The following is a 27,373-nucleotide window of genomic DNA, read 5'->3' as shown; positions in this document are numbered from 1 at the left end:
TTCCATGAAGTTATACATCTTGTTTTGCCACATAACCTTAATAACGACGGGAAATCTAATTTGGGCAGTAGCACCCAACTTCCTTAACTCCTCCTGCCTCTTCCCCAAATCCCACTGCCTGTCAGCAATCTCCTTAGAAATATCACATCTAATCCTAAATGAGGCCCCTAATGCTTGTAGGGTCCCAGACTTTAAGGCTAAGCCCAACAGCTTCTCCTTCACAGAGTATGAGAGAAAATCAACTAAAATCTTGCTGGGACTCTTTGGCCAAGAATGTAGTTTAAAAGGGTATCTATGCACATGCTGAATTTCTCCCTCTAAATTGCCCATCCAGGTGTCCTGTAGAAAAGCATTTATCAGCATATTAACCATGAATGTTTTAATATCCGACCCTTCCAGACCCTTTTTCACCCCTAGGATCCTAATGTTGTTCTGTCTAGCATTGTTTTCAAGCTTAAATTTAAGGCGTGAAACCTGTTGGACATTTTCCTGCACCACCACTTGAAGCGCCTGAAACCCCTCCTCTAAATCCTGTGTGCGTTGGGCTAAATTCTCAATTTTAGCTTATAGGCTAGAGCAGGTGGCCTGAATCCCAGTCTGATTAGACTCCGAAATTACAAAACGTTCTTTGATTTCTTGGGATAGTTGGGCCAGGGTCGACTGCACCACCTCCCAACCCCTGAGCTCACACTCCTGGGTACCCAGTTTCTCTAATTCTCTGGCCTCTTGGGATCCTGGCTTCTCTTTGCTTTCTCCTCCACACATCTCCCTCTCAATGACCTCAAGAACAACCGTCCCCGAACCTGCCGAGTTTTTATGAGTAGTCGACTTTATTAAGGTAGAAAGGGGGTCAATAATAGATGTTTCAATAGAAAAACCGCCCCTTCAGTATCCATCCTGCGTACTTTGTGACTTTGTTCAATTGGGGCTAAATGTTCCATCTGATCCACCATGAGGCCGTTGCTTGTGTCAGACCGAATTTTGAAGTAGGACTTTAAAGAGGGTGTGATTCTCTTAGGGTTTCTATCTGGCACTCTTGTGTCTTTAAATAGGATTTTCCCTGCTACCGCTCACATTTTAGAAGGATTTTTAGAGTAGGGGGACTTAATTAAAGGGTTCTTGAAGCAGGATTTTCCCGTCCTTGCCGAAACACTAGTCTTCTTCTGTTCAGCATCAGTGTTAGAGTTATTACTGCCCTCCAGCACATTACGAGGTCCAATTGACCTCAAAGAATATCTTGCTGCACTTCCCTGCTTCATAAGTTTAATACATTAAATCTCAGTGTCTCTCCCTGCCCATTGCGCCAACTCACAGCCTAAATTTTGTCCAGCATTCTCCATTAACCACCTACCTCATTCATCTGGCTCATCACACTGCCCTCGGCATTTTCCTTCATTACAGCATTCAATTCTACTGAAAATCAGCACTTCCTTCTTGTGCGGACTCTGCCCCTCCTGCTCCCGACAAGGTCTCCACCAAGAAGCACCTTGACCCCAGAGCGTGCTTGCTGCTGAGCTCCAGGCCAGGATCTCTGGGGCCACCATGGACTACAGTGCAGCAAGAACAGAAGGTAAGAAGAGGGAAAACCCTCACCGGCACGCCGCTTGCCAGGAAAAGCTAGCGGCGGTCATTGCTTCGGCAGCGACGCGCTGGACTTTCTCCAGCGGCCGTTCTGACTGGCGTTAGCCAGCAGCCATGTTCCCGTCACTCTTCGGATCTGTTTCCCATCACCGACCAGGTGTTTCAATAGTCCACATTGTGTTGTCTCCCTTAAAGTTCTGTTAAAATGCTCTATAACAGCTGCTTTTATTTGATGAACAGCTTGTTTTTTTATTAATTTCTGAAACTATTTATTTACAAATACTTTTCCTGCATCTGTTTGTAGTTTTTGAAGGGTTCAACCTTTCCTGAAGATGGCTTAAAGGCCTAGGGGATGCTAGTCACGCTTTTATCACTTAGCACTTCTGAAAAGGCGTACTTGGACAATACATCTATGACTCTTTATATATATCGAGGTGCATTATCTATTTGGCATTAACAATGGTAGGTCTCCTCTTAAAACACCTCCTGGCAGGCTTGTGGAGTGAATATGCCTCTTCCCCTGATAACCAAGTCTTTACCCACTCTGTGTTTACTAGCTTTTTTTCAACTTAAGCCCTTCTAAACAGTGCTTCGGTGCTCCAGAAGCTACCGACCCCTCTTGTATCGTAATGAAGCTTCCTTAACCCGTCCACCGACATCTTATCAGCTGCTACAACCCATGAAATGAAAGACAATTGTTTTGTGTAAGGACATTTTATAAAAAATAAAGAATGTCAACAAAACAAACAAGGCATACTTTACAGTTTCTTGGTACACATTTTATTATTGTTGTCAGACAGTTTGCTGTCTTCTCACTACCTAAACATAGTATGACACTCGCTACATACATTACTAGGGGCCAGGTCGCTAATCGGCATATCGGCCTCGGCATCACAAGTTTTGATATTTTTACAGATATACACTCAATGGCTCTAGACACAATTTCCCGCTCACTCCTTTGATAACTTTGTACACTCAGGATACTGAAGGCATTCAAAAGTTGGTACAGTTATAGACCGGACAATACAAAACCTTTATTTCTGAAATAATCTTTGGTCAGATGCTCCAAGGTGTTGCATAATCTGGTCATCGGCGATAGTCTTAACTCCCACGTATGACATTTGTACATGCTCCAGTATTCATCCGTTGTAGATCGTCATGTGCGGATACACCATTTGGCGATACACTTAGGACTGTCGCACTGCATCACTGTGGGCCGTTCACAAAGCTTCAGGTAACACAGAGCTACAGGGTGTATTTCAGCTAATCTTTTTTTAAGTAGCACATATACCAATTTGGCAATACATATGTATCCTGGGTGTAACTCATAGGCATCTAGCGCAGCGACATTCTGATGCTCGTTCCAAAAGTAAGTAAGTATGTACCGTTAAATAACACAATGATGACCCACTACCGTTGGACTCATTTTTTTAAAACAGTCGTCGGTGGGGCTAAAGATCAGTTTCTTCTATTTTTAAAATACATATCGCACATATGTCTTTCTATGACCCTTTCTATGATACTTCTATCAAAATACACACACATCCCTTGCAAACGCTCGGGTTTTGAGCCTGGTTCACTTGAGTATCTGATCTCTTTGTGAGTTATTGACATGACCTTAATCATATCAGGGTCCACATATTTATTTTCCTTGGCTAGCCCCTACACCACCCTTAACAGCTTATACACCTTGTATGGGTCTAGCTTGCTACATATATGGTGGATTGTTCTTGATGTGTACGAGTCATATAGACACTCATGAGCCTCCTGCTGTGGATCATTAATTTTATGACTATAACAAAGGTTATAATAGTCATGTTTGACACAGGTGCTCACAAACGTTGCAGCAAAACCTTTAACACGCCATATGGCATTGTAGGGGACACCTTGAATTTCCTTTTCAAAATCTGCACTATTATAGGTACAAACATATTTCTTACGTGGCTCTTTGTTTTGGCTTGTGAAACTTTCAGACTGTTTTGAACAGCATAAGCAGTAAAAATGTACACTGTGAACCTTTGACGGCGGCCCCTCTACCATGACTCTTTTTGTTGATGCTTTTTACAGTTCAAAAAAGAAAGGCAAACTATTAATTAAAAATAAAATATTGCCATATATAGGTTAAGTGTCTATAGTGATTTTTTTTCTAACCTCTTAATTTTTTTGGCACTCTGCGGCGGCAGCATTAGGAGCATTTTTTTTCAGAAACCCCATATCTTCACAGACAGGTGAGTTAGGAGGGACTATAGATTCTTCAACATCTTCTGTGTCAATGAAATTGTTTCTAATATTTAATGGAACGCTAAAATGAGGATATCAGCTGAGGTAAATCCTTGAGGCTCAGCTTTTCAAGCCGATTGCAGAGGCCCACTTGAAAACCTGTAATGTCGTAACTCGCGCGTTCTCAACCAAAACCAATGGTGTTAGGCTATGATAATATCTATCGATATTGTTCAATCCACCATCGGAGGCCGCCTTTTTGATGAGGGGGTTGTATCTCTTCATAATGACAGAGATGGGGCTCCTGGGCTTTCAGGATGGGGCTCCTGGGTTTGGCATAGGCCACTTAGGAGGCTCCGTACATGCATTCTACAGATCAAAAAGGCATTCTCTTCTCCAGCACATCACTGACACCTGCTCTCCAGGGGGGGTCTGATTCGTTGAGGGCTGGCGCATAACCCTGAACACGTGTTATCATTGGCCAGGGTACTGGCCATAGTGTCTAGAGCAATGAGATACGTAAAATTGTAGCCCTACTGGTGTGCACAGTATTTTTGAGTCTAAGAGGGCATGTCTGGGCATGTTCAGACAGTCACAGGCCTGCCCTCTGACTCAGAAACACTGCGCACTGGTAGGGCTACAATAGTACATATCCCATAGGCCTACACACTATGGAAAGGACCCTGGCACGTGACTCAGATGTGTTCAGATGATGTCACAACCCACGTGACCCCACCTACACTTATGTCAGTTCCGGGGAGGGCTCTCAGTCATTGATGAAGTCCCTTCCGGGGTGAGGCATCTGTCCCTTTTCACATGATGGGTAAAAGTATCCCATTATTCTACTGAGGGCCACCCACCAGGTCAATGCAGGCACTTGCCTATGTCCCCATGGTGAAGAACCACCAGCCATCGCCAGATACCCCCCACCTGCAAAAGCAGAGATCCTTAAATCCTACCTGTGAAGCGCTTTCAGTAAAGGCTGTGACTCTGCCAAGCGAGCACCTTTATTAAATGATGTGGTGGTCCTGTGGTGCATGGGCTGCCAGGTCAAAGGTTTGCACTGGTGGAGCTCGTTGGGGAGCTATTGGCGCAAACCTGTTCCATTCCCCACTGCTAAGTAGGACTGGGAAACTGCTGGTTTGATGAGGCAGGAAAACTGCCCATTCTCCCACTCCACCAAAACCTAAATGACCCCCTTAATGCATGCTTCCATTCCTTTTTCTGTCAAAGTTGCTAAATGCTGGTACGAAGCACTTTCTGAATAGAATGGTTAAATCATATGATTTACTTGAACATATTTTAAAGATGCACTGTAAAGCCTGGGTCTTTGTTTTTGCCTTCCTTGATCTTTGGGGATTTGTAAGGACAGTATTAATGACATTTTAGACAGTTATTAAACTAAAGAAACTAAATGTAGAAAATATTTTGTAGGGTACAAACATCTTTTAACATAAATAGAAAAAATGTTTTAAACAACATTTTTCAACAGTATCAATCTCTACACTCCCTTTTGAAGATTGGGAACATGTTGACAATCTGTCAACACAACACATGTATTAGCAGATAAACAGTAGTGCAAAATTAGCAATAAATACAAGACTAAAGGTAAGCATGAACTCTAGGGAGCCTTGCAAATTAGTGATTAATATCTCCATTTGTAATTTTGACACTGACACGTCTTACAAATTGAGGGCACCGTAAACACGTTTAAAAAAGCAACTAGAATCTCCTTTAAACGTTTGACATTTTCTGCCAGACAGAAATGTTCCACACTATGACTTTGAAGGCATCTTACCTCTCACTAGGAAACACTTTTGCCAGGAGCTTGTAGATTAGACAAGTCCTACATTTGTTACTAATAGTACAGAGGTAGAGTTCCCCATTCTCAGCATCCGCATATAAGACCCAATCATCTTTCCTACTATTGTGGGAATCTTCTCATTTTAGGAATGTTGGAATTCTTATAACTTCTTCTATCTTCAGCAACATTAACCTACCTGGACAGAACAAAACAGAAACCGTCCACTGGGAGTTTGTTACTATGAAGGAGGTGCATGGTCGTGCAAGAATGATAATCTAGATCAGTACACCAAAAATCCACCTTCCAAAGTGAGGACTAGCGCTCATTACCAGGGCTAGTTTGGATGTAGGTAGCTATGCCCAAAACTGAAAAAAATCAAATGTCTTTTCACCATAAAATTGCACAACAGAACATTAAAACGTTTCTGCCTAATGCAGCGAAAGTGGTATTTCAGTAACAGCTGAGGCCCCCATGCTGTACAGTCATCTGTTCAAGATGCAATGTTTGTTTACATATTGTGCAGTACATAACCTCTTAGTTATGATGATGGCAGGCAATTTAATGGAATTTGCCTATATTAATAATTTAATTAAAATTGGTTAATTAAAGAACAAATAATATTTACAAGTTTTGGCCCTTATCCTAGTTGCTTGTTAGGAACTAATTAATTGTGCAATACCGGGGTATGGGTGTTGCGGCTTTAAAGGCTCATTTCTTCTGCCGACCAAAACAGACGTAACCCCTCCTCCCCCCCCAAAATACGTATGCTTTCCCCAGAAAAGAAATATCCTGGCCCTAAGACAGGAAACAGTAATGCCATTAATCAGCAGTTTTAAGTGTTTTCTAATAGTTGTCAGGCAAGGAATAGAGTGCATATTGGAAAGGAGCCTTTAGAAATGAGAATGGAAAAACTGAGGCCCTCATTAGGACATTGGCAGTAAATCCCAATTACCGCCATGCCAACATAACGCTGCCGCCGCGGATAGCCATGAAGCATATTATGACACACACATACCAATCCGTCACTATACAGCCACACACACAAGTCCCCCAGCACAAAGGTCAGTGATAAACTGGCAGTATCAAAACCCACACCGTTATGCCAACAGAACTACAACCCACAACATTATGACCCACGAATCACTGCAGCGGACATTCAATGGCGGTAAACCACTGGCGGTACATACTGCCGCGCTCAAAATACACACACTCAAACAAAACAGTACCACACTGGACAATTCAAGCTACTCATCACTGCCAAAGAAGAAATCAGGACCTTCCTGGAAAAGGCGAAAACACAGCCCTCATCCTCCTTGACCTCTCGGCCACCTTTGACACCGCCTTTGACACCATCTGCCACCACACCCTGCGCACACGGCTCCACCCTGTGCACACGGCTCCACGACGCAGGGATCCGCGACAAAGCCCTAGACGGTTTCACCTCCTTCCTCTCCGGCAGAACCTAGAGAGTCCGCCTCCCTCCATTCCGATCTGAAGCCACCAAGACCATCTGCGGCGTACCACAGGGCCACTCTCTCAGCCCAACACTCTTCAATGTCTACATGGCACCGCTCTCCAACATCGTCGGATCTCACAACCTCAACTCCGTCTCATATGCCGACAACACCCAGCTGATCCTCTCCCTCACCAAGGACCCCGTCACTGCCAAAACCAACCTCCACGAAGGTAGGAAGGCCGTCGCCAACTGGATGGAGAACAGTCGCCTAAAGCTGAACTCAGACAAGACAGAGGTCCTCAGCCTAGGCCCCACCTCCTCCGCCAGGGACGCCTCCTGGTGGCCAACCACACTGGGAGCCGCACCAACGCCCACCAACCACACACGCAACCTGGGTTTCATCCGTGACTCATCGCTCTCCATGACCCAACAAGTCAACGCTGTCTCATCCTTCTGCTTCAACACCCTCCATATGCTCTGCAAAATCTACAGATGGATCCCTACCAAAACCAGAAGGATGGTCACTCAGGCCCTCTTCAGCAGCAGACTAGACTACGGCAACGCTCTCTACGTGGGAACCACAGCCGTTCTCCAGAAAAGACTGCAACAGATACAGAACGCCTCTGCACGCCTCATCCTCGACATCCCCCGCCACAGCCACATCACAGCCCACCTGAGAGACCTACACTGGTTCCCCGTCAACAAAAGGATCACATTCAAACTCCTCACCGACGCCAACAAAGCACGCCACAACGCCGGACCAGCATACCTCAATGATCAACTCACCTTCTACACCCCGAGCCATCGGCTCCAATCCGCCGACCTTGCCCTCACCACCGTTCCACGCATCCACAGGACAACAACCGGCAGCAGGTCATTCTCCTGCCTCGCTGCCAAGACCTGGAGTACCCTCTCCATCCACCTACGTCAGACCAAGGACCTACTGACCTTCAGGAGATACCTCAAGACCTGGCTGTTCGAGCAGTAGCAGCCCCCCCCCACACAAATGCACTGATTGATTGATTGATTGAATGTTGGGGATATGTCCCATTGTACAGAAATCAGCTTTCACTGTTGCCAAATCCTCCACCTGGGGGAAAACAATGTAGCTACACATGTGTTTAATCAGGGCAGACAACACTCTGGTCAGCACGTTTGAGAACATTGGCTGAGACATACCTGCTGCCAAGCCCACTGTCACTTGGAAGGAGCCAGTTACCAGGAAATGGAGCACTGATAGCACTTGCACAAGAGGGTGGGTGCCGGTGGGATGACGGATAGCAGAGTTTAGGTCAGGCTCCAATTGGGAACACAGCTCAGTGATTGTGGTCCTGTCAAGGTGAGGATAATGTGCCTGTCCTCCATTGTTGCCAAGTCCACCAGGGGTCTGTACACAGGGGGATGTCTCCATCTCCTATTCATCCGCAGCGGTTACAATCAAGGGGGCAAATAGTGAGCAGCTGGTCATTATCTCTTAATTCCAACCACTACAGTTCAATGCATGTTGTGATGGTAACGTTATTTTGTTGGAGAAATCCAAATGGTGCATTTGTGTACTGTGATGCAGTTAGGATCCATGGCCTGCCCCCCTGTGAAATGGCGTCCACATGTCCTGTATGGAGGGACAGGTGGATATGAGGCTGACGTTGTGAGCAGTTGTAGGAAGAGGTGGAAAACCTCCATGCAACTCCTCATTGGCTAACATTGGGCCCTATGGGGTACAGTGGCCAATGGTGATGTACGCCAGCGGTGACTGTATGCACCGCTGCGGACGTCACTGCCATTTTCTATCATATTCCTCACTTGCTACCTGACCTTCAGCAGGAGAGGACCTACACTGCATGTGCTGCTGTGACCTGTGTCTGGAACTGACTATGGCTCGTGTTACTGGGGAAAGGGCCCCTGCCTTCACCTCTGCGGTGTTGGAGAGACTGGTGGATGGGGTCCTACCCCAGGACCGAATGCTGAATGGGTCTCCAGACCAACAGGTGAATACACCATGAGTACAATGCATGCTGCGTGAATGCATAGAGTGCTGTGTGTGAAGGGCTCATGTAGGGGGTGGGTGGTGGATGGGCCCTGGGCACCGTGCAGCATGTATGGTGGGCCATATCTGTGCAACTGGAGGTGGGAATGGGCATGGTGGGCCATGACTGTAACAGGCAGGACGGTCAGACTAATACCTTTCCCTGTGTCCATTTCCCTGCAGGTCAGCACCCATCAAAAGAAGGGTATATGGCGTGCCATCGCCAAGGACCAGAGAACCCTGGAGGTCTACGGCAGGCGGAGCACCCACTGTCAGAAACGGTGGGAGGACCTGAGACACTGGGCACGGAAGACTGCGGAGGCCCAGCTGGGGATGGCCTCCCAACGAGGAGGGGTGCCCATCGAACCCTGACCCCCCCTGATGGCCTGCATACTGGCGGTGGCCTATCCAGACCCAGATGGGCGCTTGGGGGCATCACAGCAGCCACAAGGGGGTGAGTACAATGCCCCAATATACAACTTTGGGATGGTGGGGTGGTATCTGGTGTGGGGGGTGGGGCCCTGTGGGTGCCCCTAGGCCAGGCCTGGTATAGCAGGGTTGGTCCCATGTTGGGCAGGGTTCTGATGTGAAAGTACTCCACCCAAGCTAGTAGGCATCCACTACTGGGCAGGGGTCTGTGGGTCTCAGGTATGCTGCATTTGGCATCAGGTGTCTCCATCCATGGCCTGGTGACTAGCATTGTGACTGGTAGTGCATTGCCTAGTTCGTAGGGCTGTTCTCTGTGTGTGAGTGTGTCGTGCACGCCAACGGAGGTGTTGTTGGCACCACTGATCAAGTGTATCCTTTGTGTCTCCCCCCCTTTTTGTTTTGTCATCCTGTCCTTATGTGCATTAGCATCATCTGGCAGAGGCACAGGCGACGGAGGGAGCTGCATTCCATAGGCCCTAGGATGCCGGATCCACCGACAGTGAGGGCACCAGTGGAATGGAGGGCGAGGGGAGCACCACGGCGGAGACAGGAGGGGACAGTTCGGACATGGATTCCTCCTCCGATGGAAGCTCCCTAGTGGCGGCGGACACCTCTGTGCCCACCCCATATACAGGTACAGCTGCCCCCCGTCCCAGCACCGCCCTCCCAGCAGCCCCTCAACAAGTTTCCCGTGCCCGCTCACCCAGGAGGGTGGGCATCTCCTTCGCCCCAGGCACCTCAGGCCCTGTCCCAGTTAGCCCTGCTGCCCTGAGTGAGGAGGCTATTGACCTCCTGCGATCCATCTCTGTCGGGCAGTCAATCATTGTGAATGCCATCCAGGGGCTGGCAGCCCAAATGCAACAGACAAATGCATTCCTGGAGGGCATTCACACTGGCTTGGCAACCCAACAGAGATCAATCCAGGGTCTGGCCTCCTCTCTGATGACAGCCATTGTCCCGGTTTCCACCCTACCCCCTCCAACTTCCTTTTACCAATCCCATTACCCTCAACCCCAACCTATCCCAAGCACATTTAGTCAGATGAGCATGCACCTGTGACAACATACAAGAGTGGGCATGGCAAACAGTAGAACCACACTTCATCCCACAGGCACTCACACAAACACCATCCAGAATCAGACATACCAACATCCACTGCCACCACTGTGGCCCCCTCCTCCTCCTTGTCCACCTCCCTCCTAGTTTCATCTCCACTCACACCTGTATGCACTACATCCTCATCCACTACCCCCATCACCAGCACACCTAACAGCACATGCCCCTCACTGGCAGTCACCACCCCCACTTCAATGCACATGCCCCCTGTGTCCTCTCCCACTGTGTCTGTGCCCCCTCCTCCCAAAGTACAAACGCAAGCACTCAGACTCCCAACAGCCATCCACCTCACAACGGCATCCAGACCATGCACCTGCACCCAAACACAGCAGACACCTCCTACCACCACTCCCTCTTCCTCCACTCCCAAACCACCTCCCTCTTCCTGCCCCAATGTCCCTAAGAAGCTTTTCCTCTCCACCATTGACCTCTTCCCTACCCCTCCCCCACCCCGTCCCTCACGTCAGGCCAGGGCGGTCAAAACCCAGGCAAGCACCTCAGCCACTCAGTCCATGGGCACAGTAGTGTCCACAGCTACTCCAGGTGGGAGAGGATCCCAGGCACCAGGCAGCCACACTGAAAGGGTGCCTGCACCAAGTGCTGCAAGGAAGGGTAAGGAGGCACCCCCCGCTCATGAAAGGAAGAGCAAGGAGGCACCCCCAGCTGATGAAAGGAAGAGCAAGGAGGCACCCCCAGCTGATGAAAGGAAGAGCAAGGAGGCACCCCAGCTGCTAAACAGAAGGGCAAGGAGCAATCCCCAGCTGCTAAAAGGAAGGACAAGGGGCCTGCACCAGCAGGCAGAAAGGACAAGAAGCCTGGTGGTGGGACTCAGTCGGAGCCCCCCTCCCACCAACCATGTTGGTTCAGCCGTCCGAGGCTGCAGGGGAAAGGGCTGGAGCCTCCCCCCACCACTGCCAGCACTGCCACCTGCAGCAGCAGCCCCAGTGGGCAGCCGTCTGAGGCTGCAGGGGATAGGCTGGAGCCTCCCCCACCACTGCCAGCTCCACCAGCAGCACCACCACTACCACCACCACTGAGCAGCTGTCACTGCCAACGGACAGTGTGTAGTCCTGCGCCAATGGGCTGTTGTGCGGCCTGGCCCCAGCCAATCCTGTGGGACTGACACCCAGGTGTGAGACTGTGACTTTGCACTCCGCAGGATCTGCATCACAGGGCACAATGCCCCCTCCAGAACCAGTGGAAGAGGTCATCCACTCACCCCATCCTCCACAGGAAGAAGCTCACTGGGCACAATACCCCCTCCAGAACCAGTGGAAGAAGCCATCCACTCACCACATCCTCCACAGGAAGAAGCTCACTGGGCACAATGCCCCCTCCAGGACCAATGGAAGAAGTCACCGACTGAGAGACTGTGGCCTTGCACTCTCCAGGACCAAGCAGTGGGCAAATCACCCACTTGAGAGACTGTGGCCTTGCACTCCCATGGACCAAGCAGTGGGCATGTTGACCCCTCTAGGACCAGTGGCATTGTTCCAACTTCCGGCTGAGGTGCCCGCCCATTCCCCACCTCCCTGAGGTGCCTGTCTCTTTTCGAACTGATGCCCCTGCAGTGTTCTCTCCGTGTTGTTGCAGGACTAAGGTGGGGCCTTGGACTATGTGATGTGGCCCTGTGGCCCATGGACATTGAGGACTGGGCAGTGTCCCTACATTTGTTAATATGTATAACCTTGTTGATTTGGATGCATGTATTTATAGTATTATATCTTATTACACTCACTTTAATCAATTCCATTCGTCCTTGCATTATTCCTGAGGGGTTCGGGGTGCATATGTAATATTACTGCATCTGGTTATGTGTAGGGGTGGGGGAGTTGCGTGTGTGTGTCACTCTCTTCCCCCCCCCCCCTGTATGCTAGGCGCCAGTACTCACCATGGTCGTCTTCGCCGGCATTGGTGTTCGTAATGGAGCAGAAGGTAGAAGATCATGGGGAACACAGGCAACTCAGGCTCCATGGCGGCGTGGTTCTTCCCTGAGTCTCCAGAGGGGAGTCCTTTGACTTCTGAAATCTGTTTCTGCCAGGCTTTTGATGCTGTTGACTCCGCCCCGGAAAAGGTAGCAGATTGTTGTCTCATAATTCAGTGGGCAGAACATTGTCTTCCGCCTGGCTGTAGGCAGTTACCATCATGGTGCCTGTTGATGTCGTCCTGGAGGTCGGTGTGTTAAAGTATCTGTCTGTCTGAGTGGTTTCCGCCATGGTCATATTTCGTATTTATTACCGCCGGCCTGTTGGTGGTATTACCGCCGCTTTATCACCAACCGCCAGGGTCGTAATGAGGGTCTAAATTCCAAAGTCATACAACTCTGTGGCAGGGACAGATGTTACCCACTCTTTGGTCCCTTCCTCTTTAGGTTCTGTTGTTTTGCAGTGTAAAGCATAGGCAGTAATGGTAGTTATCTGCACTTTACTGTTATGGTGGCGATGAGCAGAATTTGGAAGGGACCACTCCACTTACGTTGAAGAGAGGTAAAGTGATGATTTGTGCTGATGTACCTTTACCTGAACCCAGATTCCTGGTTGTAGGCCACAGCAAGTCAGGCTTCTCAGTAATGCTTTTTGAACCGAGAATGGAAGCTTTTGAGACAGTGAATAGCAGAGGTCAGAGCAGGACCAAGACCTTCATGCCATGAAGCGTGGAACCATGCAGAGCAGCTGCCAACAATAAGGACATTAACCTTGTCTGTGTCCAGGTGCAATGTATCATAGTTCATCATAAGGTCTATAGCTTGCAAGCATTCTCTGATCAGCGACTGAAGACTGAGTAGTGGATCATCTAAATGCAAAATAAATTGTGAATTGTCTTTATATGCATACAAATGCAGCTGGAAGGAGTGGGTGAGAGCAACTAAGGGGTGAACATACATATTAAAGAGTTATGGTTTAGGGAACAGCTCCAAGGAAAACCAAATAAATGTGATCTGAATGTGAATTGGAAAGAAGGCAGAATACCTGCCTATACTCTCCCTATTAAGAATGAGGAAAACCACTGAAGAGTGAGATCTTTCATGCCAATAAGAGCATGACAATTTAAGAGGTTGGAGTGAGGCACCGTGTTGAAGGCCTCAGATAAATCTAACAAAAAGAGTGCAGCTTTGCCACCAGCGTCTAAATGTTTGCTGAATTGTCTCATTCCTACATTTTGGTGGTGGTCAAGATAAGAATGATCTCAGTGTTAAATGTTGTTGGCTTCAACATGTGCAGATAGTTACTGATTGGACTACAGATTTGGTCATTTTGGCAGCAAAGATAGCAGAGATATGGACTGATAATTGACCAGAGTTCTGATCCACTCCAGGTTTTTTTTTAACAGTGGTACAAGTAAGGGAACTTCTCCTGAAGCTAAAGATGCCTTGCAGATTAATCTTAGAGCAACTGTGATGGAAAGGCCCTGGTACAAGCAGGGCAAGATTCTATTGTGGTTCCTGATAAGATACAGCTTATTTTAAAAAGGATCATAAAGGAAAATGCATGGCTAAAGCTCATAAAATAGGATTCCATAGAAAAGGACGGAGGCTGATTATTGGAAGCCAACAAGGAGAAGGGAGAAGAAGACAAAGATTAGAAAATGGTATTAATATTATCAGATTTGGAGAGATTGTTGCTAATTTGTTAAGAGAGCATGATGAAAGATTTAGAGACTGAAGGATGAGCAAGATTGTCGACAATGGCAAATCCTTCTAACTTCCAATGAATTTTTTTATCTTCAACATAAGCAGGGGTGTGGACATTAAAAAGCTCTATTCAAGAGATGAGATGCTACAAAAAACTACTTATCCTGTAAAATAAATAATTTTCCCCATTAAGTGTCATCCAGAGAGGTAACATAGTATGGCAGTGGCAGAGCTATGAGAATAAAAGAATGATTAAGGCAAGGTTTGAAATGAAGCAAGAGTTAGATTATGCCCTCTTTCTGATTATACAGTACAGACTCTAAATATCAAAGGGCTCTGTTCATGTCAGCTCTCTGAAGAGGTGCTGTTTATATGTGAACTGTCTTTCAACCCTGGGCAGTCCAGGAGTCCCGATGGACAGTCCCATCGCGCATTTCACTGCACGAATTACGGGCAGTGAAATGCACGACGGGTGCAGACACACCACAACATTGCCGCCGGCCGGCATCAATGTTGTGGTGAGTTTTTCCCTGGACCAGCGGGCAGAAACGCTATTTTCACCCGCTGGCCCAGCAGAAAGCTCCTAATAGGGCGGCCAGCATACCACCAGCCCTGGCGTATACTGGCTGCAGTGGCTTTGGCGGTCTTCTCTGAAGACCACCGAAGTCGTAATGAGGCCCTCAGTTTCTGAGGAAGTTTTGAGTATTGCTGTAGAAAAGAGTCCACATTCAAAGTGACCTGTTCAAGTGATTTAATCAAAATATTACAGTGGAAAACTCAGAGGACATTTGTGATCAAGGAGGCTGTTTGCACTCTTACTTTTTCCACGTGACCAAAATGTTTTTTTTAGCAAACCCCTTCTTTTTACTGTGCCTCGGTTCCATTGTATCTGAGCACTACGTAGATACAACAGAACATACATTTTATATGTAGATTAACTCTTTATAGTCTTGATAGACTCAAAATATTATGGTCCATATTGAATTGAATCCACAAAATATTGGCAGGCATCATACACATTTTATTGAACGATGCCGTAGAGCACAGGTTTCCAAAGTTTCTGGAAAAAAATCATCCCATCTACTAAGAACTGTGACTCATGCTACAATAGTAAACACATTATAGAAGATTACATTGGTACGAACCTAATCAGGATTACTAATATTGCTCTTCAGGTCACATAAGGCAGGGTTACTAGTAGTAACACTGTATAATGTTTAGCAATATGAATGCCTCTGTATGTGTAATGAAATAAAAGCCATACCAGCAAATACCTTCTGGTGCCAAAGATATAGAATCAGCATATGTGTTCCAAAACCAACATGAATGATCACTCAACAATCAGCTTTAAATATATTCTGGAAATGCAATTGATTTGTTTCTAAACATCTGTTTATCAGTTTCTGAAACTACTCACATTTTGCTTTCAAATATATGCTTTCCATTTTTTATTAAAATACTTAATTTCTCCAAACAAAAATTTTATATAGTCAGGAAAAATACACTATTTTTGCCTCAGAACAGAAGTTCTGGTTTTAAGTAAACAAATGTTTGGTCCCCAAACATCCTGTCTGTTAAGTAATCTATTGTAAGACTGCCTTGCATGCTCATGGAATACCATCACTGGCCAGAATGGACAGCATGCCAAGGATGGCTTCCATTATCCCACTGGTGGATACTGTAGGTCCAAGGATGCCACTAATATGCCAAGGGTGCCCATCATAATGCCAGGGTCACCATTTGCACCAGGCCTGCACACCATGACAAGGATGCTGACAACAAGCCAAGAATAGCCTTCATTAATTGTGCCAAGGGTGGCACAATTAGGCTGAGGATGTTCTGTCCTAAATATGCCAAAAATAGACACCAATAAGCCTGGGCCACCATTTTGCCAGGGCTGCACACCATAATTCCAAGGATGCTCAAAATATATCAAACATAGATGTTGTTGTGGTAGCTGTGAACAGTATCATGCCAGAGAGAAACACAGCTATGGTTTGGATGGGCAGAATTATGTCAGAGATGCTCGGAATTTTTCACTCTGGCCCCAGCACTCCTCTTAGGTTATTTTGTACTCTGATCATAAACTTTCACCCCAGTTCCAGCAGTGAGGCAAATTTCTTCCCTGCACCTGTGTTCTCACTAACACAGTGTGACTGGTAGAATGCGTGCCTGCAGTACAATCATGTGGATTTGCCATTTGTTACAATCTGACCACTGTACTAGGTTTACTTTATGGTGCTAGCCCATTTCCAGCACCAGAGGTTCCCATGCTGAATACTGATGGGGGTTGTAACTGGCCTGCACCATAAAGTATTGTGTGTCCTGAGAATGACTAGCAGATATATGTTAACTCCATTAAGAGAATATCAAATTTTTCTCTGATTTTCGGAACTGCCCGTTTTAACCCCTCGGGTGCCTTGGACGAGTGGTCTCGTCCCAGCACATGGTTCAAGTGTGCCTGGGACGAGACCACCTCGTCCTGCACTGGGCCCACGGGGGAAGGGCTAGCGCTCCCCCCATGGGCCCCCCACCCACACCACCAAGTCGAGGATGGAAGGGGAATCCCTTCCCCTTCCACCCCCAAACCGCCCTCGGCAATCTGAGGACGTCGGCGGAGGACGCGCTGGAAGCAAGTCTCTCTCTTTTGGGGGGTTTTTGGGGGTGAAAACAAACACAGGGGGAAAGGAAAGTGTTTTTCCTTTCCCCCTGTGCCTGTTTTCAGTGGATTCCTGGTCCACGATCGCGGGCGGGGCCCGCGATCGTGGACCAGGAATCCCCACTAGACACCAGGGATTTTTTTTTTTTTTTTGGGGAGCGACTCCTTGGGCAAGGGTCCCTCCCATTGGGGGCAATGTTTTATCATATTTCGCCCCCCCCCCCCCCGGGGGCAGATCAGCCATTTTTTTTGTCCGATCTGCCCCAAGGGGGGCGGGGGTCAAAAACCACTAGACCACCAGGGATTATGTTTACATTATGTTTTTGGGCAGCGACCCCGTAGGCAAGGGTCGCTGCCCCGGGGGGAATAATTTTTTATATGTTTCAGCCCCCCCGGGGCTAGATCGGCCATTTTTTTTGTCCGATCTGCCCCAAGGGGGGCGGGGGTAAAAAACCACTAGACCACCAGGGATTATGTTTACATTATGTTTTTGGGCAGCGACCCCATAGGCAAGGGTCGCTGCCCCGGGGGGAATAATTTTTTATATGTTTCAGCCCCCCCGGGGCTAGATCGGCCATGTTTTTGGCCGATCTCGCCCCCAGGGGAGTCAAAACCCACTAGGCGCCAGGGATTGAGTGGTGTGTGTGTTTTGTATGTTTGGGGGCACCCCTTGGGCAAGGGTCGCACCCCCAAAGGGGGGGAAATTAGAATTGGCTATTTCTGCCCCCTTCGGGCAGATGGGCCTATTTTTTTAGGCCCATCTGCCCCAAAGGAGGGCAGAAACCACCAATAAGCCAGGGATTTTTGTTTTTGTTCCCTTTTTTTTTGTTTTGTGCTGGGGGTGCCCCCTTTGGCAAGGGTCACCCCCAAAAGGGGCACAGAGCTGTTGGCCATTTCTGCCCCCCTGGGGGGCAGATTCGCCTATTTTATTTAGGCCCATCTGCCCCCAAGGGGGGAAGAATCCACTTAGGCACCAGGGATCTTGTGTCTGTGTGTGTTTTGTGTTTCGGTGGGGGGGCGGCCCCTTTTGCAAGCATCGCTCCCCAAACGGGGGCACATTACTGATGACCATTTCTGCTCCCCTTGGGGGCAGATCGAGCTATTATTTTAGGCCTATCTGCCTCCAAGAGCGCAGAAGCCACCAAGACATGAGGGGATTTTTTTTTTTTTGCTCCCCTTAGTTTTTTTTGTGCTGGCCCTCCCCACCCCCCAAACAGGGTACAGAGCTGTTGGCCATTTCTGCCCCCCTTGGGGGCAGATCGGCCTATTTTTTTTAGGCCCATCTGCCCCCAAGGGGGGCAGAAGCCACTTAGGCACCAGGGACAATTTCTAAGTTCTTGGTGGTGGGGTGTTTGTCAACTGGTGAAGTATTTGTATTTGTGATTATAACAGTGTATTTCTTCTTTTTGTTCTAGTTCAAAGCTTTTGCTTCCATTGCTGTGGATCCTTGCAGTTTTGGCAGTAGTTGTCCTGCGGTTTGCATAGTTGCATGCTTTAGGTAAGTGAAAGCAATTTACTCCAAAAGAGTATTGTTGACATGCATGAATGACATGTTTGTAGGTGATGTACTAAATGTAGTATTGTGTGTGAAATTGTCCTTAGATTTGGGCACAATGATATTTGTGTTGTCATATGTCTAATTTGCTTTTTTCTTTTTTCTTTTTAGTGGGGTATCATTGGTGATTGCTGTGTCTGTGCAGAGTAGTAGCTGGTGAGTAGCTTTTTCAGGCAAGTGAGTGGTATCGTTTTTTAGTACATAACTCTTTGTGATAAAGCTACACTTTGTTTATCACTTATTTTAGTGCTGGTGGTTGTTGGCAATCCATTTGTTGTTAGTGAGGCTCATGGCTAGCCGCAGAGTGACCGCTCAGCAGGTTGCTGGCATGCTTTTTGAGTCGTCTTCAGACCATGATTACAAGACTGACTCTGCATCTAGGCAGAGGAGGAATTGAGAGATTCTGGCAGTGAGTTTTCTGTCCGGGAGGATTCTTCTGATGAGGAAGCCACTCTTAGTGCAGATGAAGGGCCTGTTTTAGAGGAGGACATTGATGTGCCAAGAGTGCAGCAGCCTGAGGCTGAAGGGTTTCCCATTAGAAGACCTGACACCTGGATTGCCCCAAACATGGAGCAGCCAGCACGGTTTTTAGAGGTCTATGTTCCAGGCAAAGAGATAAGTGTGGACCAGTCTTTGGTCCTTTTCAAGGGGCGTTTCGTTTTTAAGCAGTACATTCCTAGTAAGAGGGCATGGTATGTGATAAAATGGTATATGCTGTCAGAAAGCAGTTCAGGATACGTGTATAATTTCCGGGTCTACACTGGTAGGGATTCCAGTATTGACCCTCCTGGTTGTCCAGCCTCTTTTGGAGTTAGCGAAAATATTGTGTGGAAACTTGGTAGACAACTGTTTAACAAAAGGTCACCATTTTTATGTAGATACTTTCTACACTGGAGTGCAGTTGTTCAAGGAGTTGTTTAGAATGGACACTGTTGCTTGTGGCACAATCCGTTCTAACCGGAAAGGCTATCCAAGGGAGCTTGTCTGTAAAAAACTTGAGAGGGGACAGTGCAGTGCTTTGCGGAATAATGAGCTGCTAGCTCTGAAATTTTCAGACAGGAGGGATGTGTACATGCTATCTACCATCCATGATGAGAGTACTTCCCCTGTGACTGTTTGGGGCCAGGTTGCCAAAGCGCGCAAACCTGCGTGCATTTTGGACTACAATAGGCACATGGGTGGTGTTGATAGAGTAGATCAGAGGTTGCAACCTTACACTGCTCTGCATAAGTCTTACGTGTGGTATAAAAAGTTGGCCCTACATTTATTTCATCTGGCAACTTTTAATGCCTTTATTGTGTTCAAGGATTGTTCACCTGAGTGAAGGATGACATTTGTTAAATTTCTGGAGTTGGTGATAGAGAGCCTTATTGTGGTGGAACAGGCAAGAGTTCCTAGAGTAGCAGTGGTGGACGAAGTGGCTAGATTGAAAGATCGCCACTTTCCAGATCACTTTCCTCCCACTCCCAAGAAAGACTTACCCACTAAGAAATGTGGAGTATGTGCCCAAAGAGGTATCCGGAGGGAGAGCCGGATGTACTGCCTCGATTGCACTTCAAAGCCTGGGCTGTGTGTGCCCGGCTGTTTCAGAAATTACCACACACAGAAACTTTTTGAGGAAATACCGTGAGCGTAAGCTGCCTATTTTATATTTTCGTATGTTCAGTTTCACAGTTGGCATTACTGTCATGTATTTAGTTAGAGCTTTTGTGTTTGTAGTTTTGTACTTATTTTATAATTAGTTAGTGGTTTCTTTGTTGTTTATAAACAGAAAAAAAAGTGATGGCGGTGTGTGTGGGGTGGCGCTTGGCTGGCGATGTGTGTGGGGTGGCGCTTGGCTGGTGGTGTACATGGGGTGGCGCTTGGCTGGCAGTGCCAGCCAAACGTCAGTCCACACACTCTCATCAGCTAGTGTGACTGCTGTATCAGATATGTGGGCGTATGTAAGTGATGGGCCCTTGACTGGCACTGTCTGTTGATGCGAGTGTTGTAATGTGCTGGGCCTGTGGCTGGCAGCGTGAATGGTCTTGTGCATGTCATGTATGAAATGTGTGTGAATGGACTGTAATACGGTTGGTGCCTTGACGCGGCTTTACAACTCACGAGCTGTGAGTCATTGGTTTAGTTTTTTGGCCTTTCAGTTGTTAACAGTGCATTTTACTTTTATGAAATCTCTTGTTAATAAAATTTGATCTACTGAACCATCACTCACCCTCGTGCCAAATCCAACCAGTATGTGTGGAACAAATGACAAAACCTGCTCCGCTATAATCAGGCATCGCAGCACACTTGTGACACGCTAGGTGTCTCAGGTGGGACCCTGATGATAAAACATGCCACCAACTTAGTTGGTGGGTGAGGTTTTTTTTTTCACATAACCTAAGTGCGTTTCTTTTCACAATTTTAGTGTTTGGCACATCACGGACGTACGTGGACACATCAAAATGATATATTGCAAAACTACCTGTGTTTGGGGGAGAGGGGGCACCTATGTTTTTGGTCGTGGGTGCGGCCTTCATCTACGGAAACCTACCAAACCCAGACATTTTTTTAAACTAGACACCCCAAGGAGTCCAGGGAGGTGTGGCTTGCGTGGATCCCCCAAATTTTCTTGCCCAGACTCCTCTGCAGACCTCAAAATCTGCTTAAAAAAGCATATTTTCCTGACTTTTCTTAGTAGGATCACCGCTACAGCACAAAATTCCTACTCCCAAGCGTTCCTCTCAGTCTCCCAAGTAAAATGACACCTCACTTGTGTGGGTCCCCAAAGCAGAGTCAGCCTAAAGATGTAAAAAGAAGACTATGTCCTTATCAACTCGCTCTGCTATCCCCTTTATCGCTACAAGTTTTTGGCCTTATTCTGTTGCAGGCACCTGGCCCACCCACACAAGTGAGGTATAATTTTTACCTGTGAGAGCCCCACAAGTCATCCTGTCTTGGATTCCCCTAGGTCTCTAGTTTTCAAAAATGCACAGGTTTGGTAGATTTCCATAGGTGCCGGCTGAGCTAGAGGCCAAAATCCACAGGTAGGCACCTTGCAAAAAACACCTCTGTTTTCTTTGAGAAAATGTGATGTGTCCACTTTGTGTTTTGGGGCATTTCCTGTCGCTGGCACTAGTCCTAACCAGACAAGTGAGGTACCATTTTTATCGGGAGACTTGGGGGAACATAGAATAGCAAAACAAGTGTTATTGCCCCTTGTCTTTTTCTACATTTTTTCCTTGCAAATATAAGACAGTGTGTAAAAAAAAGACATCTATTTGAGAAATGCCCTGTAATTCACATGCTAGTATGGGCACCCCAGAATTCAGAGATGTGCAAATAACCACTGCTCCTCAGTACCCTATCTTGTGCCCATTTTGGAAATACAAAGGTTTTCTTGATAACTCAAGGTGCAGCTCATTTATTGGCTCTGGGTACCTAGGGTTCTTGATGAACCTACAAGCCCTATATATCCCTGCAACCAGAAGTATATTGCTTTCAAAAATCTGACATTGCAAGAAAAAGTTACAGAGAAAAACGTAGAGAAAAATTGCTGTTTTTTTCACCTCAATTTCAATATTTTTTTTATTTCATTGTTATTTTCTGCAGGAAACCCTTGTAGGATCTACACAAATTACCCATTGCTGAATTCAGAATTTTGTCTACTTTTCAGAAATGTTTAGGTTTCTGGGATCCAGCATTGGTTTCACACCCATTTCTGTCACTGACTGGAAGGAGACTGAAAGCACAAAAAAATCGTAAAAATGGGGTATGTTACAGTAAAATGCCAAAATTGTGTTGAAAAATTTGGTTTTCTGATTCAAGTCTGCCTGTTCCTGAAAACTGGAACGCTGGTGATTTTAGCACCGCAAACCCTTTGTTGATGCCATTTTCAGGGGAAAAAAACACAGGCCTTCTTCTGCAGCCCTTTATTCCCATTTTTTTTTTTTTAAACTAAATTTTCACTGTATTTTTGCTAATTTCTTGGCCTCCTTCAGGGGAGCCCACAAAGTTTGGGTACCTCTAGAATCCCTAGGATGTTGGAAAAAAAAGGACGCAAATATGGCGTGGGTAGCTTATGTGGACAAAAAGTTATGAGTCCCGAAGCGCACCATGCCCCAAATAGCCAAAAAAAGGCCTGACACCCGAGGGGGAAAAGGCCTGGCAGCGAAGGGGTTAACACCCTGAAGCAATATCCTTGACGTCAGGTGGAGCCTCTATTTATTTTCGGTGGTTTAGAACTTTGGACAGTTTTTGCAGATTCGCCAAAGAGTTTTCTCAACTTGCACCATCGGCAACTGAGAAAGCAGGTTAAAATGCATTCCTATCATGTCCACTTGATACAGTGAATCTTCATTTCATTGTATATTGACTACGATTTGTAAATAGAGAGCATTAAGTTTCCAAAGCTTAGTCGAGAACTCCTGAACCTTTCTCCATAACTTAGGCGATCACCCCCATTGTCATGTGCATACTAGTCCTTCACAATGTAAGCACTATAAGGATGCAGTGGTGCCAAGGCCTTGTGAATCCCGTAACATACGAAAGTACATTAAACGGATACCGCCAATCACTGACTGTCTCAAGACAAAGATAAATTCCTCGAAACACCTTCCTCTTCCTGATTTAAAATGCGCCTATTCTTAACTTACAGTTCTAGGAGCTGTGCTTAGTAGAGTGGCATGCTATTCCATGTCATCTTAGACGCTGTTTCCAGGCCTCGGATTCAGTTGGCACCAAATACATCCTGGATGTTGTCTAAGTTTGCTACCATGCAGTTAATTAGACTAACACACCAGTGACCAATGATTTGTTGTTTTAAAATCCAGGACTGGAAACAATATCCATGATAACTTGGAGTGAAGTAGTCACCCTCGAACTTGGAGGTCCATCTGAAAAGAGTGGGCGTTGATGGTAGGAGCGATGCCTGGGCTGACTGACCGAGGCTTTTCTAGACACGGCACTCACGGGCGTAGCTACCATTTGTGCAGCATGTGCAGGGCAGCGGGGCCACTCAACCCTGAACATTGCTGTATTCCACTACCCAACACCTGTCAAAGGGGCTATTTTCTTTGCTTGCACCAAGGCCTACACCATCACTGCTACGCTACTGACTGCACTTCCGCTAACGGATACGCAGAAAACTAATGGCTTCCAATTCCGATAAGATACCAAGGACTACAGATGGCCACGTAATTCCAGCCTTAAGAAAGATAAGTTTTTTCCTGGTGCAAGAGAAGTCAGTTTAGGGGCCCACTGACTTTAGGGAGCATCCCTACAGGAAGCGTCAGTTTGCAAGTTACACTGAAGTGTGCTTCGTCCTCCTCTGATTAAAAACATAGCAACATGTACCTTGCACATGTGTGTAAATTCTGCATTTCACTGGATGAAGTACCTGTTTCCATTGGACGGTAGATTTGAGGGGAGCAATGTACAACAAAATATAATCTGAGTAGAAATAAGCATTAGAAGGAGGTGAGCACGGTAGGCTATCTGAATGAAAGAGGAATTGAAAACATATTTTTGTTTAAAATTGCCAACTGCATTCCCTCGACACTGACAACTGTTGTTACTTTCTTGGATTCCGAGTAACGTATTTTAAAATCAACCCTGAATTGACATGGGTTGGCAGAGCTGTGTGGGGTTCACAAAGAGAGTAGAATAGAACACTTCAGGCGAGTGCTGAGCTGCATTGGAAGAGCAGCGTGGGGTCTCTCGCCTCTAATTGGGAGTTTACTAATGATCAGGATATTAGTGAATGATTCGCTTAATGAATGAACACAAAGTCCATGGATGCTAAGTGAACACGTGGATAAACTCTTCCACACGTTCAATGGATTACCTACCCGTCAATCGTTGCTCTTGATTGTCCAGATGTATATTTGTAGCGCCATCTCCGGGCAATGGCCGCATCATAGTGCTTTACATACAAAACCCACCCCATTCAAATGTCATAAAATACACAACATGCGAAGGCTATAGTGAGGCCTAGAAATGAGGCATTAAAGATCCGCCCTTTTCACAGGGCCTGTAATTAGGTGGTTTCACCACAGTGTTATGGCACAAAGCAACAGGTAGAAAGGGAAGCACTTTACCTGCAGCCGGGTCACAGAGCAGCAGAGCTAGCGTCACGAGGACTCTCCGGGTCGGCACGAGTGCCAGCATCTCCGCCACACGGTCTTTGCCAACCTCCAGGAAAGTCGAGGGGGAGTTACGAAGAAAGGGAGGAGGGGTGGTTACGGAGAACTTATTGAGAAAGCCAACAATTTAGATAAAGGTGTTCTTTTGCCTCCGCAGTGCAGCGGGATACAAACCAACAGTTGCTGGATGGGGGCGGTGCACGGCTGCAGTTTCGTCCATGTAGTTAGCACAGCCTCCATTAACCTCAAAGAAATGAAAGGGGCGCACAGCAGGTTAAAGCCAAATGGGAGTAGCCTGGATGGTTGGGGGCAGAAAGGGGCTCGGATCCTCTAAGGGTTTGCAGCGTGTCATTTCTCTACCTTCCTGGGCGTCCAAAGGCTTCTTCCGGGTTTCTAGCTCATTTGTTGGGAGGAGGGAAGCCACTCCCTGCACAGGTACAACCAGAGCAGGCAGCTTGTAAACACAGCTAGAACACGGGCCAGACACCGTGTAATATGGTCCAAGGTTGCCACCAAAGGGTTCGGTTGAATCATCTCTAGATTTGTAAATGTCACCGGAGCCCCGAGGTGTAAATATAGGACCACAATATACGTTACCTGTTATCTATATTACATATTTATTATACAATAATTAGAAAAGGGTGTTTATTTTACCTGAAAGGCAATATATTATTACAATAGTGAAACTCTAGCCTGCATTGTTTGGTTTTCAGCAGCAAAAAAAGAGATCAATAATTCTGTAGTTAAGAATGTACAGTTTTGTTAAAAAAAAAAAGGTTTGTGTTTTTAAAAACATCTTCGAACTGCAGAAGGGATAAATTCTTGAAGCGGGTCTCCTTAAGCTGCACCTAGCAAAGGGTAGTGGGTCTAATTGCAGTATCTAGGGTTTGTTTACCTTTCATAAAGATGAATAAACAATGGCTACTACCAGTGGAATTAAGGAATTATTTTGCAGTGGCATTGATAGCACCGCAGTAACTTTACAACCTTTGCCATATCATTTTCAGGTTTAACAAAAATGTTTTTTCTTACTCAAATAGATCAAAATCGTACTACCAGAGAATGTGCTGCACACTGCCACCCAATTTGCCTTTTCATGCTGTTAATTTATATAACAGTGACGCTTTTTTTGTCCTTCCGTTGATATGCAAACCTGGAAGCTCTGCAGAATGGTAAGGGGAGTTGTGAAACGTAGGAGCCGTGTAAAATAAGAGTTGATATCCCATTACATTATTATAAGTATATGTATGCTATGGGAGAGAACATAAACTTGGTCCAGTAACATGAGAAACAGAGCAAACGCACGAATAAACACAGGTTTATACATGTATCACTATTGCGCAAAAATAAAACCCCAGTTAATAGTGCACAATTGTCACGAGAAACACTGTTTTCTGCCTTACAGGTTGCATGTTGTAATTACTTTACTCTCCTAGTAGCTACAGAGCCTTTTCAGTGTGATTGTACCTTGCTGGATAAATCCTACTCCTTGCTTCCTGCTTTTGGTTACATACCTGTTTTAAAACATTCCAATGCATAAATCATATATGCAGATGACCAAAGTGTAAGCTGCCAGTAGGTAGCCACAGTTAGGACCCAGTTTCCATAGAAAGAGTGTTTTTTGTTTTACCACTAACTTTGGGGCTGTGTGATGAATCTTCACAACATTTTCAAAATTAGTACGCCACTCACTTCAGCTGCTGTCATGAAAGTTTCTGGGTTATCTGTCAAGTGGAGGCAGAGAAAAAGGGGGTTCCCGAAAAGCTTTAGCCCCATGAAATTTCCATAGGGGTTTTAGACACAACTACAGCCTGAACCGCTGGATGGAATTACAACAAATTTGGCAGAAAACTATCTCTTGGTCCAAAAAGTGTGCTTTTTTGATTTGGTGTAAATCAGTTCAGTAGTTTTTGACTAATTAAAGAAGGCAGAGCGTAAGCACAGATCTCATGGTGAGATCTGATGAGGTGCCAGCAGTTCAACCAGGAAATGCTGGCAGCCATCTTGGGACCAAATATACATCATATCTCCTTTTGAATGATCTACATAGGTGAAAACGCGAACTAAAGCTTAAAAGTAGGGAAAATGCACTTCGTAGAAATTCACCAATTATAGTTAGTTACCTCAACTAACTATAAATCGTGCCCTAAAGTAACTATAACTATAGCCCCCTCCATGCAAAGTTTTTCATCAAAAACTTTACTGCAAATATTATATTGATATTATCAATGATGCTATTAAAGGTGTCATGAGTGCCGTAATTTGTGGGTTAATTAGCAATGCATGGCAATGGCGCGAGTTATAATTAGTTGAGGTAACTCTAACTATAACTGGTGAATTGCTATGGTTTTGGACGTTTACAATGTGAGCGAACTATAACGTCCCTGTAACCTTTGGTTTTTCAAGTGCATTTCTATGTTTTTTAAATTCTTTTTCCTAACTATAACATCCCTGTAACCTTTGTTTTTTCCAGTGAATTGCTATTTTTTTTAACATATAGTAATTTTGATTACTATATGTTACTACAACCACTGCTGCGCACGGCCTTTGGCCATGCGCGGCAGCCATTGGCCACAGAGCCGGGGCTGCGGCCAGGCTTTGAGGCCAACCCTCTATAAGCACCCAACCTTGCACCGTACATGGCCTTCACCCATAAGCAGCAAAGGTTGCCCGCAAGATCTGGCCTGCAGCCAAACTTTGAGGCCAACCATGTAACCACCAAAAATCCTGCTGGGCATGGCTCTTTGAGTGTGCATGGCAGGAATTGGCCGCAG

General features: G+C 46.3%; 1 protein-coding gene across 5 annotated transcripts in view; it reads right to left on the bottom strand.

Moving 5' to 3' along the window:
• Positions 1-25,021, bottom strand: part of VSIG10 (V-set and immunoglobulin domain containing 10) — a 235,858-nt gene extending 210,837 nt beyond the window's left edge. For all 5 annotated transcript variants that reach the window (XM_069214493.1, XM_069214491.1, XM_069214492.1 and 2 more), the window contains exon 1: positions 24,555-25,021. In XM_069214493.1, coding sequence (XP_069070594.1) covers positions 24,555-24,624 — 70 coding nt within the window. In that variant the 5' untranslated portion in view covers positions 24,625-25,021. The remainder of the gene's footprint in view (positions 1-24,554) is intronic.
• Between the last annotated feature and the right edge of the window lie 2,352 nt (positions 25,022-27,373).

This window comes from Pleurodeles waltl, chromosome 11 (assembly GCF_031143425.1).
Source record: "Pleurodeles waltl isolate 20211129_DDA chromosome 11, aPleWal1.hap1.20221129, whole genome shotgun sequence".
NCBI lineage: Eukaryota > Metazoa > Chordata > Amphibia > Caudata > Salamandridae > Pleurodeles > Pleurodeles waltl.
This window is presented reverse-complemented; position numbering and strand designations above follow the sequence as displayed.